General features: G+C 42.2%; 1 protein-coding gene across 1 annotated transcript in view; it reads left to right on the top strand.

The window, feature by feature from the left end:
- Window positions 1-10,169: 10,169 nt before the first annotated feature.
- The window catches only part of LOC103386951 (insulin receptor substrate 1-B-like), a gene marked incomplete at its 5' end in the record, with an annotated part of 7,738 nt that continues 2,788 nt past the window's right edge, over window positions 10,170-15,119 (top strand). The window contains 3 exon segments of the mRNA XM_025061667.1: window positions 10,170-10,341; window positions 12,208-12,509; window positions 12,841-15,119. The exon segment at window positions 12,841-15,119 is cut by the window's right edge and continues 4 nt beyond it. Of these exon segments, the coding sequence (XP_024917435.1) occupies window positions 10,170-10,341; window positions 12,208-12,509; window positions 12,841-15,119 (2,753 nt within the window).

The raw sequence follows: 15,119 nt of genomic DNA, 5'->3' as shown, positions 1-15,119 counted from the left end.
TTTTTTTTAACCCAAATGGAATGCAATTTTGACCAAAAACTCAGTCAGAAATAGCAAAATATTCATTAAAATATAAAATAGTAAAAATATACCCAACTAAAATTGGCTACAATTAGCATTCAGGGAATGTTAATTGTGCTAATTGTTAGCTTAGAAAATGACATGTTTAGTAAAAAAAGCTTTGATAATCAGGCCACATTATGTGCTAACTTAACAACATTTGATGTTCCTTTAAAATAGCTAAACGTTAGCTTAAGAATAACTTGATGAGAAATTAGCTTGGTACTCAGTGAGTTATACAGAAGCTCCATCCCTGCAAGTGTCTGTAAAGGTGCCCTGTAAAATCAGTCATTTCTCATTGTGAGGCAGTGGACCTGACCACTATCACCCTGGGCCTCAGGAAAGGCGAGGTGTACAGTAACCCAGGTTTTATAGGCAGCAGCTCAGCAGGTGAAGAAACTTGACCTTCTTAGAGGAAAATCATCGCCATCATTGTTATGAGCTCCCTTTGAAATTGCAGTTCCTGTGTGTGGTGTGTGTGTAGCTAAGCTCTCTTACTTACCTCAAGCGTTGTGTATCTGGCGTAAATCAACGTCTCTGGCAATGACAAAGAACTGTGGGTGGCTGTTGTGTAGACACACACACACGCTGAAAGGCATTTGTGTTATGGTATGCACTGCAGCTTATACAGTTTACATTTACATTTGTTTTTATGCATTTAGCAGAGTTTTATCCAAAGCGAATTACAGAGGAAAATTAACCTTATCAAGCATGTGGTTCCTCTGGGAATCTAACCCAGGACTCTCTGCTCTCTGCTTCTGAGGCAGGCGTGCTGACAGCTACACTATGGAACCACACTGAGTGGTGATAGAGAGAGGGGAGACCATGCAAAACATACAGGGAGTTTTGTACAGGGAGAGTTTTGTCGTGTCAGAGGAGGGAGTCGTGAGGTCACGGTCAATCGCTGCTTAAACCTGTTGGTGTTGAAATAGCTAGAAGATACGCACATTCACCTCCAAACACTGGCAAGATTCCTGCCTGTAATAACCCTGCTTTGGTATGTGCAGCTCAGACACTGTTTCAAATCCTTAGTGCCTGCATGTTGATGAACACCTCCCTGCACACACACACACACACTTTTCTGCCTCGTCTTCACACACATTCTCACTCCTCCACAACTAGTGGTGAGGTATGTGGCCTCCACTTGTCCCAGCACAGAGAGAACGAGATGCCTGGCTGCTCATCTCAGGCAAAACCATGTGGGAAAACTACTTTATTATATGTTCCAAAAATAATAAAGTTAAAACTTACTGATATCTAAAGTATGTCTAGAAATACCTCAAAGTTGGTGGAGGAACAGGTTGAATGTTGTCAACAGATACCAAAAAGCCAAAGCAATAACAATTTGCTATTTTCAGGCCAAAATGGATTTAAAATCTAAATGTTTATAGACGATATCCAAAAGTAGCTTAAAGTTGTCAGGTAAATAAAAGATGTAATAAAGGTATGGAATTGGCCCTGGTACTTTTAGATAACAGTGAAATAGAGAGTTATTATTTCAAAAAGACATCATTAACCAAAACTGACTTGAATGTTAATAAATGAAAAATAACTTAATAATTAATAATTACAAAAAGGGAATTTAAAAAATATATATTTAGCCAGAATTAGTTACAAATTAAAGTATATTGTTCAAAAAAAGCAAAATGCTAGCTAAAGTATCTTGAAAGCAATCAGGTTAGCCCAGAAATAGTTGAACTGTGTGCACAAATAGTTAAAGGTCGGTCGATATTCTTGCAAATGTTAGCCATAATAGTCCAAAGTACAGTACTGACAGTACAAATCAGTCTTCGTTGGCCAAATCAGTCCAAAGTACAGTAGTGACAGTACAAATCAGTCTTCGTTGGCCAGGAAATGGCTTAGAATTAGTCATGGAAAACTATGAATAAGATAGTTAGAAATTGAAATTAAAAAATGTAAATGTAAAAGTAAGAAAAACCAGTTGGAATGAAGTTGAAAAAAACTCATTATTTTAGCCCCATCAGTATTTCATAAATTACATTTAAAACCAACTGAAATTGTACTTTACTAAGAGTTTGATTCTTGAAGTTGCAAGGATTAAAGTGGGGCCTGTAGGCATGTAAATGTAGGTGAAAGGTCACAAAACGTTCCACAGATGTCTAGTTTGCTGTATTGTACAGGCCAAGTTCCTCCACACTAAGCTCAGGCATGGGAAACTGATCCTAGACCAGCTGAGGAACAGGTCAGTTTGACACAGACGCCCCCTTGATCTCAGGGTAATTTTTCAAATGCGCAGCTGCCGTTTGCAGGATGATGTTAAGAACTGGGTTATTTATTCAGCTGAGTCCAGTAAGACCCTCACAGACGGCCGGTAGAGCATCAGGATTGAGGGCAGCTCTTTATTGCCGTTATTAGGAGTCAGTAAAGTGTGTAGAAGCCTAATCTGAGTGAAATGGTCAGAGGCCAGACCTGGAGAACTGTCCCACAGATCAGATTTTGACCTCAGTAAATCAATCCTGGTGGTGTTGAAAACTCGTGGACAAACAAGTATCAGAAAAAGAGAGAAAAAGTATGTTCAAGAACTGACATGTTTACTCATGTAGACAAACAGAGAGAGCCCAGTTTTGAACAACAGAAGACGACCAGGAGTCAGAGTCAGTTGTTGTTTTGAAGGGTTTACATTGGAGTTTCAACTGGACTTTTTTACATCTTTGTATTTCCAAGGATAACCTTAAAGTTGAAGTTTAAATGGTTTAAATTCAGCAAACAAACTTAAAGTTATGAAAAAATTAACTTAGGCCCAGAACTGTGTGGATTTGGTGAATATTGGTTTCACTGTTTTGATACATTTAGTGAAAAACTGATTTTTGAGTTTTCATTCAAACCACTCTTTTTGACATGGTGCATGATCAAACTCCAAAACATCAATGATTTTATTAATTTGTGTCTTTATCACTGTAGTGTGGTTAAAACAATCCATCCTCAGATGAACGTGGAACTGTTTGGTAAATTGTTCCAACTCAAATTACATACGTATCACAGAACAAATTCCTAAAGTCTTCCAAGACCCAAAATGACACAGACGTGGCTATAAATCCTCACTTTAAGAAGTCAGAAACTCTAAATGTTGGTTTGTATTTTCTAAAACAAATGCTGTGATGCTGTAATAATTAAGGAAAATCCAGGCATTTGTTTTGACTCTGTCATAATTTGTGTCCCAGCTCCCATAGGTTTTATTAGCCTGTCTGTGAACACATGCTCAAGATCTAATGAAATGACTTAATGAGAATAGTTTCTGTTGTGATTTGTTCCAAGTGTCTGTGAAGTCGAGGTTTAAAGCGTGGAACACTACGGCGCAGACATCTGTTCCAGATTCACTGGTTATTGATGCTAATCCTCCTCCGTACTGTCGGACTGTTGCTTTGCTTTTTGTTTCTCATGACGTCACTTTTTGTCACATATGCATTTCAGGGCGATGTGTCACAGAGAGAGCTGCAGCTAATGTTGCCACATCCTGGTGACTGCTCAAAAGAAACCAGCATGTGTGTGTGTGTTTTATTTGTTATAGTGTGTACCACTATAATCAGCCCGTCTCTTCTTTCTCTTCTCCTTTTGGCCCAGTGAGGTGCAGTTCTTAGAGTGGCCGCCCTCAGAGTTGGCCGATTAGAGTCTAAGCTGTGCTTAAGCACCGCTCATCTCCCTAATTAGTGGGCAATTACTGTCTGGAGGGTCAGCAGCTGGTGGCACAGCAGAGGAGGTGGGCTAATGGAGTCAAGGACGAGAAAAGAGAATCTCAGCTCAAGTCCTTACACTTGAACCTCTGACATTCTGTAACCGCTCCAAAAGATATCGTTTTGAGGTTGAGGTGATGTCAAAAAACACAGTTCAAATATTGCAAAAGGCTCAAAGTTAGAAAAGGAATCTGAAAATTAGCACAGAGCTAATATCTGAAGTCAGGCAAGATTTAGTCAAAAGACAGACTGTAATGGTTCAAGGGTGACTAAAAGTTAGAGAACTGCAAAAAGTTGTTGACAATGGTAACACTTAAAATAAGAGCCAAAGTAGTCCAATGTTAGCGTATTAATATAGAAAAGCAGATAAAAACATTATTCACAATTACCAATACTTATGGCCATAAAAGACTTAACCAGCAATTAAGCAAAGTTCATGATTTTTGTTCATAAAATCTGAGAATTTCCCAAAAGGCGACCTAACAAAGGTAAACAAACAAAAAATATTGCAAAAATGATAAATACCTACTGAAACATTGCAACATTTATTTAAAACACAGCTAACATTTTGTAAAAAAAAATCAACATAACTCAAATTAATCAATCTATTATATGGCAACCAATGATAAAGAGACTGTAAAAATAATCCAAACAGTTGAAAGCCTGTTCTGACCCTGGTGTCATGGTCTTGGTGTGAAGCAGTTTGTCCTGCACTGTAGTTCAAACACACTGATGATTGCCCTGATTCTGTCAGAGGATGTGTGATCTGCCACAGGGCAGTTCTTCGCATTAACACTTTGTGCATGTTAACACTGTTAACACTCGGTAATTTCATTTACCATGACTGTCAAAGTCTGGCTCCCCTGCACTGCCGCAGCCCCCTGTGTCACAGCAGGCATGAGCCAATAATGGGCCGGCAGCTCCACGTATTGTGCGCTCCGTCAATTAAGTGCTCAGGCCTGATCGACAGCTTGGGTCAGGAGGTGTGGCCACGGGCAACATGAGCCATTTAGTCAATGAGCGGCCATATGCTAGGCCTTAAATGCACACAGTAGTAACCTTTTGTAGTGTGCTGTATTGATTGCTGTCAGCTGATACAGGCACATTAGCCCTGTGGTAGAGGGGTTGGAGGGTTCGTGGTCGGGGATTTATAGGGAGCACATTGAGAGGATTAGAAACATGGAGAAAATTAGAGTAGAGAAAAAAAACTCCTCTTCCTCAATAGATGGTGTGATGATCCTCAGGGAGGGTCAGTACAGGATATTGCATTGATCGTGGAGGTGGAACACGGATCCTGCTTGTTTTGTCTCTGGAGTGGAACTGGCAAACAGACTCCTTCAGCTAGGTCAGAAAATAGCAGTGATTACTTGTAAATTAAAAAGAAAATTCCTTCCTATAAAATTTTTTATTTACTGGTGTTTCTCTGGCATTCAAGGTACAGTTAAAATAAAATAAACAATAAAAACTGATCTGGTAAGATTAGGTGAGCTATGATTAGTCTCATATCTTATTTAAATACTGATTGTTTAAATGTTTTTCTGTAATATTTATGTTTAGTCTGGTAGATGTGTCAAAGCGTGATCATCGACTAAAACCCCAAACATGACCCAGGAACCATTTGCATGTAGATCAAAGCTGTGCTTCAACTTTCTTCATTCGTCATTGGTGCAAATGTCATACCTTTATTTATTTACTTTTTCTAGATTATTTCATACTTGTATTGTCAATACACACTGTCACCAGTGGACCAAGGAATGAGTAGTAAATAATGGTTTTGTTCAACACTGATTTTGTTTTGTCAGCATTTAATAGAAGTCTTCTGAAATTCTGTGATGTTTTGACTGGACAGATGCCCTTTGGTTCACATGGAAATAACTGGACAGACAAACTCCTGGAAAACCCAGGTCCCCTCTTAGAGAAGGTTAGGTTGCTAGGACACATGGTTGTCCACATGCACGCTAGAGGTGACAACATTAATAACACAAATGTCTGATGCATTTGTTTTACATAAACCGATCGTGACTAGTGTTATTACACCCACACATTCTGGAATTGAACTAAAAAACTAAATTCAAATAAGACTCAAAACTCAAAGAAGGCTTTCAAGAAAATGTGGCTAATTCCTTCAAGTCACCCTTTATTTGACTGGTCGTACGGTCTTTTATGCATGGTGAAGTAATTCCTTCTTTCATACCCTGCCTCTTTGGTAGCTCACAGCCAACTCTGTGGGCCTGGAATGATTGTGAACAGGAACTGTAATGTAGGCCGGCTTTGGGTTTGTTCACATTACACATATAAACTCTGGAGACTCTGTGCTCAGACTGTCCAGGAACCTTCCTGTCAGACTCAATAATACAGAGATCTGTATGTTTATAAAACTCCGAGACCAGGACCGAGACGTCTGCCAGGATGTCGAGGGCATCTGAGGTGGTTGTAGGAGGTCTTCACCAGTTCCTCGTTGCTTGTTTTTCATTCCCTCTTCAAGTGTTGTTAGGGGACAACAAACGTCACCAATTATTTTGTGCACACTCTGTGTTTGTGTGCTTCTCTGCCTAACACAAACCACATGTGAAGTAAACCTGAGGCAGATGCTGGTGTTGGGGAAACACTGTGTCCCTGAGTGTGGGCCCAGAACGGGGGGATTTCTGGTGGCGGAGATGGATAAAGAGATAGGAAGAGGAGGAGTTGGAGAAATAATGGAATGGGGACAAACACACATGGCAGCCAGAGATTACACCAACTGTTTTTCACCCTTCCAGCCTTGGGTGGCTGCATCCCTTTCTGGCTTGGATTCGTGCACAGACAAAAGATCTCACAGCTGCCTTCTCTCTATCTGCCCTGGTAACCTGGTATGGCTGAAGGCGGTGATGGTGCTGGTGGTGCTAGTGGCAGTAGCTGGGGGGGAAAGCTGCACGAAAATGAGATCCACCCTTCAGAAGTTCCTGCGATATTATGGAGCAGCACAGCACGCTGTGGTAGTGAGGTCAGATCCTTGAAACAGAACCCAGTCAGAGCTGCTCCGCTGCCAGAGTAGTTTCCCCTGATTTACAGGCTGCAGAAGCTAAATAAGTAGAGAGGTTTGTGTTAAGAACCTGCTATAAATTTCAACTTCTCTTTTAGTCTTTCACTGGAAATTTGTACCATGGAAGTTGTTGACTGGCTCCACAAGTTAGTGAGTAGGCCTGTAGCTTCAAACCAGAAATAGAGACAACTGTATACATACATACATACATATAAATACATAAATATAAATACATAAATATATATGTAATTAACGTGTTAACTCATGAATTAATTAATTCCCACAATGACATGAGGAGAGGTCTACATTGTCTCTTGTTGTCATGGCACTGCTCACTGGCTCGGGACCCCCGCCCTCTTTGCTCCTTGGTCACGTCGGGTTTCTTATAGGGCGACTACATTTAACAGCTGACTGAAATCCAGTATAAACACGGACTTTACAGAGTAGTCCCCTGCACAGGAAATCCCAGCTCTGAACTTTCTTCTGTCCTTCACCTCACTCAGGGACGTAGACTGGTTCTGCTGCTACCTCAGAAATTGCATGTTCTATTGTTGTGATTGTGGCTGAAGATTTTGTGTGAAGTTTTTTTTTTTTTTTTTATAACAAACAGTTCCACTATAATGCTTAGTTGTATTTCCTTTGATTATATTGTTTACACACAGCTACTCTATGCTTGTATAACTGCTGCTATATATTTTATATTTGTTATATGTAATATTTTGTGTACATGTGAGGCTTAAAATTGCAGATTTTTCCAAGCGTAATGTTACTTGAGATGCTTGCTTTTGTCCTACAATTAGTGAAGACAGTGATATCGTGGTGTTTTGCATGGAGGCATGTAATGGGTCAGATCTAAATTAATCAGATTTTTGCACATGTCTATTGGTAATTAAACCAAAAAGTATCCATTTAAGTAGTATAGATCAGTCGCTGTGGCCTTAACGTACACTGTTGCATGGCTGTGCTGTTATGGAGCTGTGGATTTTAGAGCTCAGTCTTAAACGATTAAAAATCCCAGTAAAGTGCTTGGCCAACCCTGAAGAAGTCCTGCTTTCTAAGGTGTTTTCTGATAACCTTCATATTTTCTGGTCTGTTACTCAGGGACCAACCATCATTATCCCAGCATGATTCTGGCATCTACAGGGTTAAATATTGCACCCCAGTGTTTCCCCAGAACAACACATGCTGCCTTGTAGAGTAACGACAGTCGTGGATACGGTGCTGCCCCTCACTTAAAGCCACCACTGGAGAAAATCTGGTCAGATTACGGCCTCGGCGTGTACAGTTTATGATCTGCAGAGAGCCACCTCCAGCACAGCAAATAAATCGGCATGAATGGACATCAGTGTTGTGTAAGCAGGTTTCCATTGTACGCTGCAGGTTTCATGGGTGGTCGAGGTAGAAGTAAATAACTTATGTGTTAATAAGGCAGTGTGAGTTGCTTTTATGGCTGCTAAAAACAGAAAAAATGTGCTGAAACATTGAAATGAATGTAGTTAACCTGTGTAAACTCACTGCTCCTAAGTTTGTTTTCACACTGCAGGCAGTTCTGGGTTTTTTTTTTTCCATTATTAGACCTTTTCAGACACACTCTCAGCACTATTCATTGCAGATATAAATCAGATTTTTGTGTCCAGAAAAAATAAACAACTCTGTCTTGTGTATGCCAACCCATTTTAGAGGCATGGCTTGCAAATACAGATGCAAGATAGAGGGGAATAAATTAGAAGAACTTTTTAACCAACGCTGTGGCCAGTCTTTATTTTTTAACTTTTTAATTATCTTTTTTATTTAGAAAGGCAAATTTCCATCACATAAAATAAATATATGTTTTGTTGTTAAAGGTCAGAAAATGAGTGAATTCGGAAAGTTTGGTTGTTTTCCATATTCCCCTTCTAAGATTTTCTCTGAGGATTCACTACTAAAAAATCTAGCAAGGTTTTTCCAGCAGATCTCCCGCCATGTGTCAGACCCAGTTGAGAGCCAATGTAGCTGACATATTTTCTCCCAGCTCTCCTGTGTGATCATTATCTTTACTTCTTTTCCCCGTTTCTTCTTGATGTATTCTGTGTTCTCCCGTTTAGATAATTGCATAGCCTGATACAATTTGGAGATCATTTTGCTGCCTGATCTGGGTTTAATTATTGAGAAAGATACTTCCATGAATTCTGAGTCATATTACCTACCACCTCTTACTGTTTTTTTTTTTTTTCAAAATAGTTTCTCAGAAAAAAAGAAATGAATAAAAGGTAGTTAAGCCGTTCTAGATCCATTTTTTAAATCTGCCGTCAATTCCGTCAGGTGTAAAGTCAGAGTCATAGGCAGGAAAACTTAGACTTGGCCACAACACTTGTCTGTTATAATCGCTTATGCGTATTTATAACAAACTCAAAATCAACATCAAAACTTTAAACCATAAAAAAAATCCTTTATGTGCACACATTTCAGAGATGGAAAAAAAAGAGAACGAGAAAAACACCCATTCAATCAGCAGACCTTTAAAAAGAACCTAGATATGATCTGGATATTCCCAAAATCCACTTCTTTCCTGCACTCTTCGAACAAAGCCTCATAGAGATACTCCATCAAGGTTACATGAAGGTTGTCAGAATGTCATGCTGCATACATTGCCCCTATTCAGCCAGCAAGATCCACACAGCTGCTCCATTACCTCCAGGTGTAGCTCTTCTTTCATGTTCATCCGGCTCCAGGCCATGGGTTCGTGTACTACTCGGGGCCATTTTGTGTGCATGTTTTTCTACGGGTGTTTATGTTGTATAGGGGTGGTGTGTAATGCACAGAAGCCGACTGTCTGAGAACCTCTTAGTTGAGTGGAGAGAAGAGGGAAAACCTGAGGCATCTCTGCAGTGCTGCACACCATGCTGTTTCCCTCTAAGGAAAGCTGAGAGCGATCTATAATTCATTCACTTTCCGCATCATCCCAAACTTTATGTAACCATGAAGAAAGCTTTATAATGTTCAATAATAGTAGATCAGACTTAACCCCTGTAGGATTCTAGCAAAACCTCTTAAGGCTTTAAGTGCTTTCAAAATTTGTCAGTCAGAGTCCAGAACTGCCATGGCCCTGAGGTCTAGGGTGGTTGTGTGTGTGTGTGTGTGTGTGTGTGTGTACATGTGTGTACATGCAAGGAGCTTCTGAGGGCACAAATAAGGTTTAAGGCTTCACTGTACTTGGAAAAAACAACACAGTTTTGCCAAAAGGAGAAGGCTGTCTTTGAGAAACATGCCGGACTTCAACTGGAGCTGGACTGAATAAATAAAGCCTGTAATTAGACATTTTTGGGGGGAAAAAAATCCAAACAAAACCAAAATGAACACTTTTTGCCTCATTAAAAGAATTTTTAAAAAGTCATTATTTGGCTCCTTAATGACCCTCTGATATCTTTTTTGCAATCTCCCACAGACTCTCATTCCCTTCGTTCCCTCCACAGAAAAATCCCCAAACCACCCCTTCCTGTTGTAAATCTAAATCGAGGAGGCAAAACAGAGTTTCTCCTCGCACACAGGGAGAAAAGACCAACACGAAACAGCCATGCGTGACCTTGAGTGAGTCATTCAATGCAGCAGCAGCAGAGATGACACACACTCACACAGAGCCACGAAGCCACAGCAGTCATAGCTTTCAACAAAGCATCTATTCCGAGGTTCTTTCAAGTTGTGAGCAAGTCTCAAATTTGAAGGAACCAAGCTGGAAGAGAGCACGGTGACTTTTCACAATAACACGTTAAATTGTTTTGGGAAATATTTGTCACAAAGGAAGCTGACCTAACATGTTCCCCTCTGTGTACGCTACATGTGGTTGTTGTTCAAGGAAATATAAACAACTGCTCCACAATACTCATATATTTGTTAGTGTTATGTCTATGGTCGCTGTCATCAGGCCACATTGTTGCGGCCTGAGTTTAGCTTACTTGCTAACAGGACATTCATGAGGATAATAGGACAAGTTACTTTGTCAGTAACACAATATAACTATTTTGCCAACTCCCTCAAATCACAATATGGCGTAGACTTGCACCTTAGGTTGTACTTAAATAGTTTACTTTGCTTGAAATTGTAATGGAACCATGGACTTTGAGTCCAATGTAAGCAGTACAAAAATTAGACCTCTCCCTCAGGGACTTTAATATGCCAGATGCGGTATGTCAATAAGACAGGTGCTGGAGCTTGTCCCTACTGTACAAAGAACATCCTGTTCCTATGAAGGGAACAGGTGAGCAACATTGTTTCTGTAATCTTGTCATGTGTTGACTGAGTTTGTGTTTTACATTGAGAGTTGTCTTGCTCAGACATAGCCACGCTGACATTTCACAGAGAAAACAAAGAAGTGTAGTATTTGCTGTAGATTTTTTAAGGTGGGTACTTTTAACTGAACAAGGATCCACCCTGAAATGTGACTCACATCTTAGTATTTATGTAATCCATGGGCCTTTTGGGCAAAAGGATGTGGGATCATTTGTGTGAAAAGAGCTCAAAGATGGATCAGTAATGTATTCACAGGCAGTTTAACTAGCAGCTGACAAAGAGGAGCAAAGTGTTAAAAAAAATTTAAGGAATCTTCTAAGCTAACCGCCACTTTTTCTTCTTTGAATCAGTAGACAGTAGGGTCATCTAAAGCACCGACAACAGGTGACCCAATATTATGTGCTTAAAACAGTCTCCTGTCTCTGTATGGCCGTACACAGCTCAGATTTCAAGGCTCATCAAATGCTTTCTCGCTTGTTTCACTGCCTCAGTCGTTCCTTTCTGTTTAGATATGGAGCACTCAATACAAAGGATGAATGGACTGCCAGGACTCCAGTTTAAAGACACTAGATTTCATTAGTCTACAATGACAGTTTACTGCCAGTAGAGCAGCTCCGGAAAGTGTCTCTTGAGCAGAACGGTCAAGTGGTTTCTTCTTTTTTTCTGGCAGTGCTATCTGGATAAGTATCTTTCACCTTGTGTTTTCCACAATAGTATATTTCAATCTTGTCATCAATTTTGCAGGGTTTGGGTTGTCAACTTTTTTATTTTCCAAACCAGTATGAGTGCTTGTTTGTGTCTGTCAGAATTTGTGCACACTTGACAAATGAGACCCCAGGTGTAAGACCTGCGGGTGTGTAAAGCCTGTCTTACAGGCTGCTGCATGCTCTGGATGCCCTCAGATCACGTGCTCGAATCAGTAAAAAGCTCAATATCAGCAAAGATTAGATAGTAATAGAAAGTTAACCTCTACCTCTGGGTACATACTGGTAGTTTCATATAACCGGTCTCTTTTGTAACAAACCTATGAAGGTCATTTCAGCATTTTGTTGCATCATTTGCACTTGTGGGTGTTCTTCATAAATCGTACTTGGTAACACTTTAATCACCTCTGGTGTGACTGCGACCTCCTTTTTTAACTTATCTGTTTCTCTGTCCCCCCTGAAGGTAAGAACTTAGCCGACACTGGAGCTGCAGGAGACTACGGAGTTCCTAATCCTGGTCCTGCGTTTAAAGAAGTGTGGCAGGTCAAGGTGTGGCCCAAGGGCTTGGGTCAAGCCAAGAACCTGGTAGGTATCTATCGTCTTTGCCTGACAGAGAAGACGGTCAACTTTGTCAAGCTCAACTCTGACGCCGCCGCCGTGGTCCTGCAACTGATGAACGTCAGACGCTGTGGCCATTCTGAAAACTTCTTCTTTGTGGAGGTGGGACGCTCTGCTGTGACAGGCCCGGGCGAGTTCTGGATGCAGGTGAGCCTGTTCAATGTTGACAGTCTCAGCCTCCGATCCCCTCAGTGCATGTGAAGACCCTGTAATCAGCAGAGTAAAAAATGCAATGTTTAAAGTTTCAGTTCACATAACCAACATTGTGGTAAAATCCAGGTACGGGAAATTATTTTAAATAACTTTTATTGGCAGTTTAATAAAACCATTTTGATAGTAGTACTTTATTTACTGACCATACTAGGGGTATAAAGGAACATTTAAAACTGGAATAAAATATTGACATTTTTCTTATAATAATGAAATAGAAATGCTTATATTCTTATTTTGTTACTTTATTTCTATGTCACATAATCAGGTGGATGATTCTGTGGTGGCCCAGAACATGCATGAAACTTTGCTGGAGGCCATGAAGGCTTTAAGTGAGGAGTTCCGTCAACGCAGCAAGTCTCAGTCAAACTCTGGCCCAGGAGCCGGTGGCACCGCTTCCAACCCCATCAGTGTTCCCTCCCGTCGCCACCACCCTAACCCTCCTCCCAGCCAGGTGGGGTTCACCCGCCGGCCCCGAACTGAGCCACCTGGAGGTGCTAACGGTGGAGCAGTAGGCAACAGTGCCAATGCTTCCCCCACCCCAAGGGATGTCTTCCCGAGGTTACGTACTGCCAGTGAAGGTGGTAAAGGTGAGGATGGAATGAGTACGCTGCTCCAAGGACCAAGTTCCAGTCCAACCACCAATGGCTCCTGCTCTACCACCCCCATCCTCAGGTCAAAGTCTGTCCGATCAGCTCCCACTTCAGCTGCTAAAACTCCACTAGGGTTAATGCGCTCAATCTCTACGCCAGCGCCCTCTCCAGCCCAAAGTCTGTCGTCCAGCTCTGGACATGGCTCTGACTTTGGATGCGTAACATCTCCTACTAGTACTGGTGCGGGGTGTGGCAGCTACAGTCGACTTTCCTCCCATCATACTTCAGTCTCAGGTTCCCCCAGTGACTATGGCTCCTCAGATGAATATGGGTCAAGTCCAGATCACACACTCCTTCAGTCTCCAAGTCTCCCAGGAAGCTCTGTTGGTAGTGTCAGCAGCCAATCTCTTGGTGATGAGGGTGCTAACTACATCCTGATGGGACAGCGAGGTGCTGGGGGTGTTGGAGGTAGTAATCAGGGTAGCTCAACGTCCAGCTCCATGCCATTACCAGGAACACCACCCTGTGTCTCCCATTCGCATTCCAGGAGAGTGCTGCGTCGCTCCTTTAGTCGGGAATGTGAAGCTGAACGTAAGCTGCTGAGCAAGAGAGCCTCCTTACCTCCTATGTCTCTAGAGAGGCTGGCTCCACTGCAGCACAAGGCTGAGGAACCAACAGATGAAGATTCAGCTGATTATGCCGTCATGTCAAGAAGCACCAGCCGTGAGTCTTTTTCATACGCTTCCTCCTCCGTTCAGAAGGAGTCTGTCCTGAGTTCTGGGTCAGCAGGAGGTGGTGGATATCTGGATGTAGCAGGGGAGTTCAGAAGTGAAGGCAGCGGAGGAACAGTTGTAAACATAAATGTGGACAATGGTTATATGTCTATGCTGCCTGGTGTCACCCAGCCGCCAGTGTCCTTGTCCCAGTCCTTGGCTGTCTCTGTACCAGACTCTGATTCTAAAGCTGGTGATGATTACATGGCCATGACACCCAACAACAGTGTATCACCTCCACAGCAAATACGACCTCCTCCCACCTCTGATGGCTATATGATAATGTCCCCCAACAGCAGCTGCTCCCCGGACCAGCGTGGCGGACTCTCTGGAGGAGCCTGGTTGGGCAGTGGCAGTGCTGACAGTCGAGCAGGCAGCGACTACATGAACATGTCTCCAATCAGTGCACGCTCTGTCAATGGTAGCCCACCCCCGCCTGAACACAACAGTCACCTGGAGAGCAGCTCTCAGCCGCAAACTCCCAAGATGGTGTATTCATATTATTCCCTTCCACGTTCGTACAAACACAACCCCTCTGCTGGACATTTTGAAGATGGCCCTGGGCGAGGCAGACGGCATAATGGCAATTTTAGTAGGGTGATTAGTGGAAGTAGAGGTATTGGAGGACGTCAGGAGCAAACTGCTGCCAGCAACTCAGTTGTTGGACGCCACCTTTCACTCTCCTCTTCCTCATACTCCTCCAGCTCAGCCAGCAGTGAAAGTCTTGGAGAGAGTGAGGCACTGAGCACATTGGCTGGAGGCCCCTCATTCAAAGATGTGAGTAAGCACCAGCACAAATGGGGCTCTAGTGGGATGTCAAAGCAGGGTAGCAGTAATAGAAACAGACCAGTGAGTCTGTTTGTTGATGTATCCAAGGCTAATACTCTTCCCAGAGTTCGTGAAAACCCTTTGCCTCCAGAACCAAAGAGCCCAGGGGAGTATGTAAGCATAGAGTTTAAGGGCGAGAAGGGCAGTCACACTGGGATAGGAGGAGGCCGTGGGAGGGGAAGTCGATATGGACCATCAATGCCTCAGTGCTCAAATGGCAAGAATGCTCAGCACAGGCCAACATCTTGTCTTGGTAATGTAACACCTCTCTCCCGTAGTCCTTCTGCTCCCATCAGTCCACCGGTAGCCTCCGAATATGTCAACATGGAACTAGGTCCTTCTCCGACGCCGTC

The sequence above is a fragment of the Cynoglossus semilaevis genome, chromosome 1, assembly GCF_000523025.1.
Source record: "Cynoglossus semilaevis isolate Cse_v1.0 chromosome 1, Cse_v1.0, whole genome shotgun sequence".
NCBI classification, from domain to species: domain Eukaryota; kingdom Metazoa; phylum Chordata; class Actinopteri; order Pleuronectiformes; family Cynoglossidae; genus Cynoglossus; species Cynoglossus semilaevis.
Note: the sequence above shows the minus strand (reverse complement) of the source record. Positions and strands in the feature narration are given on the sequence as shown.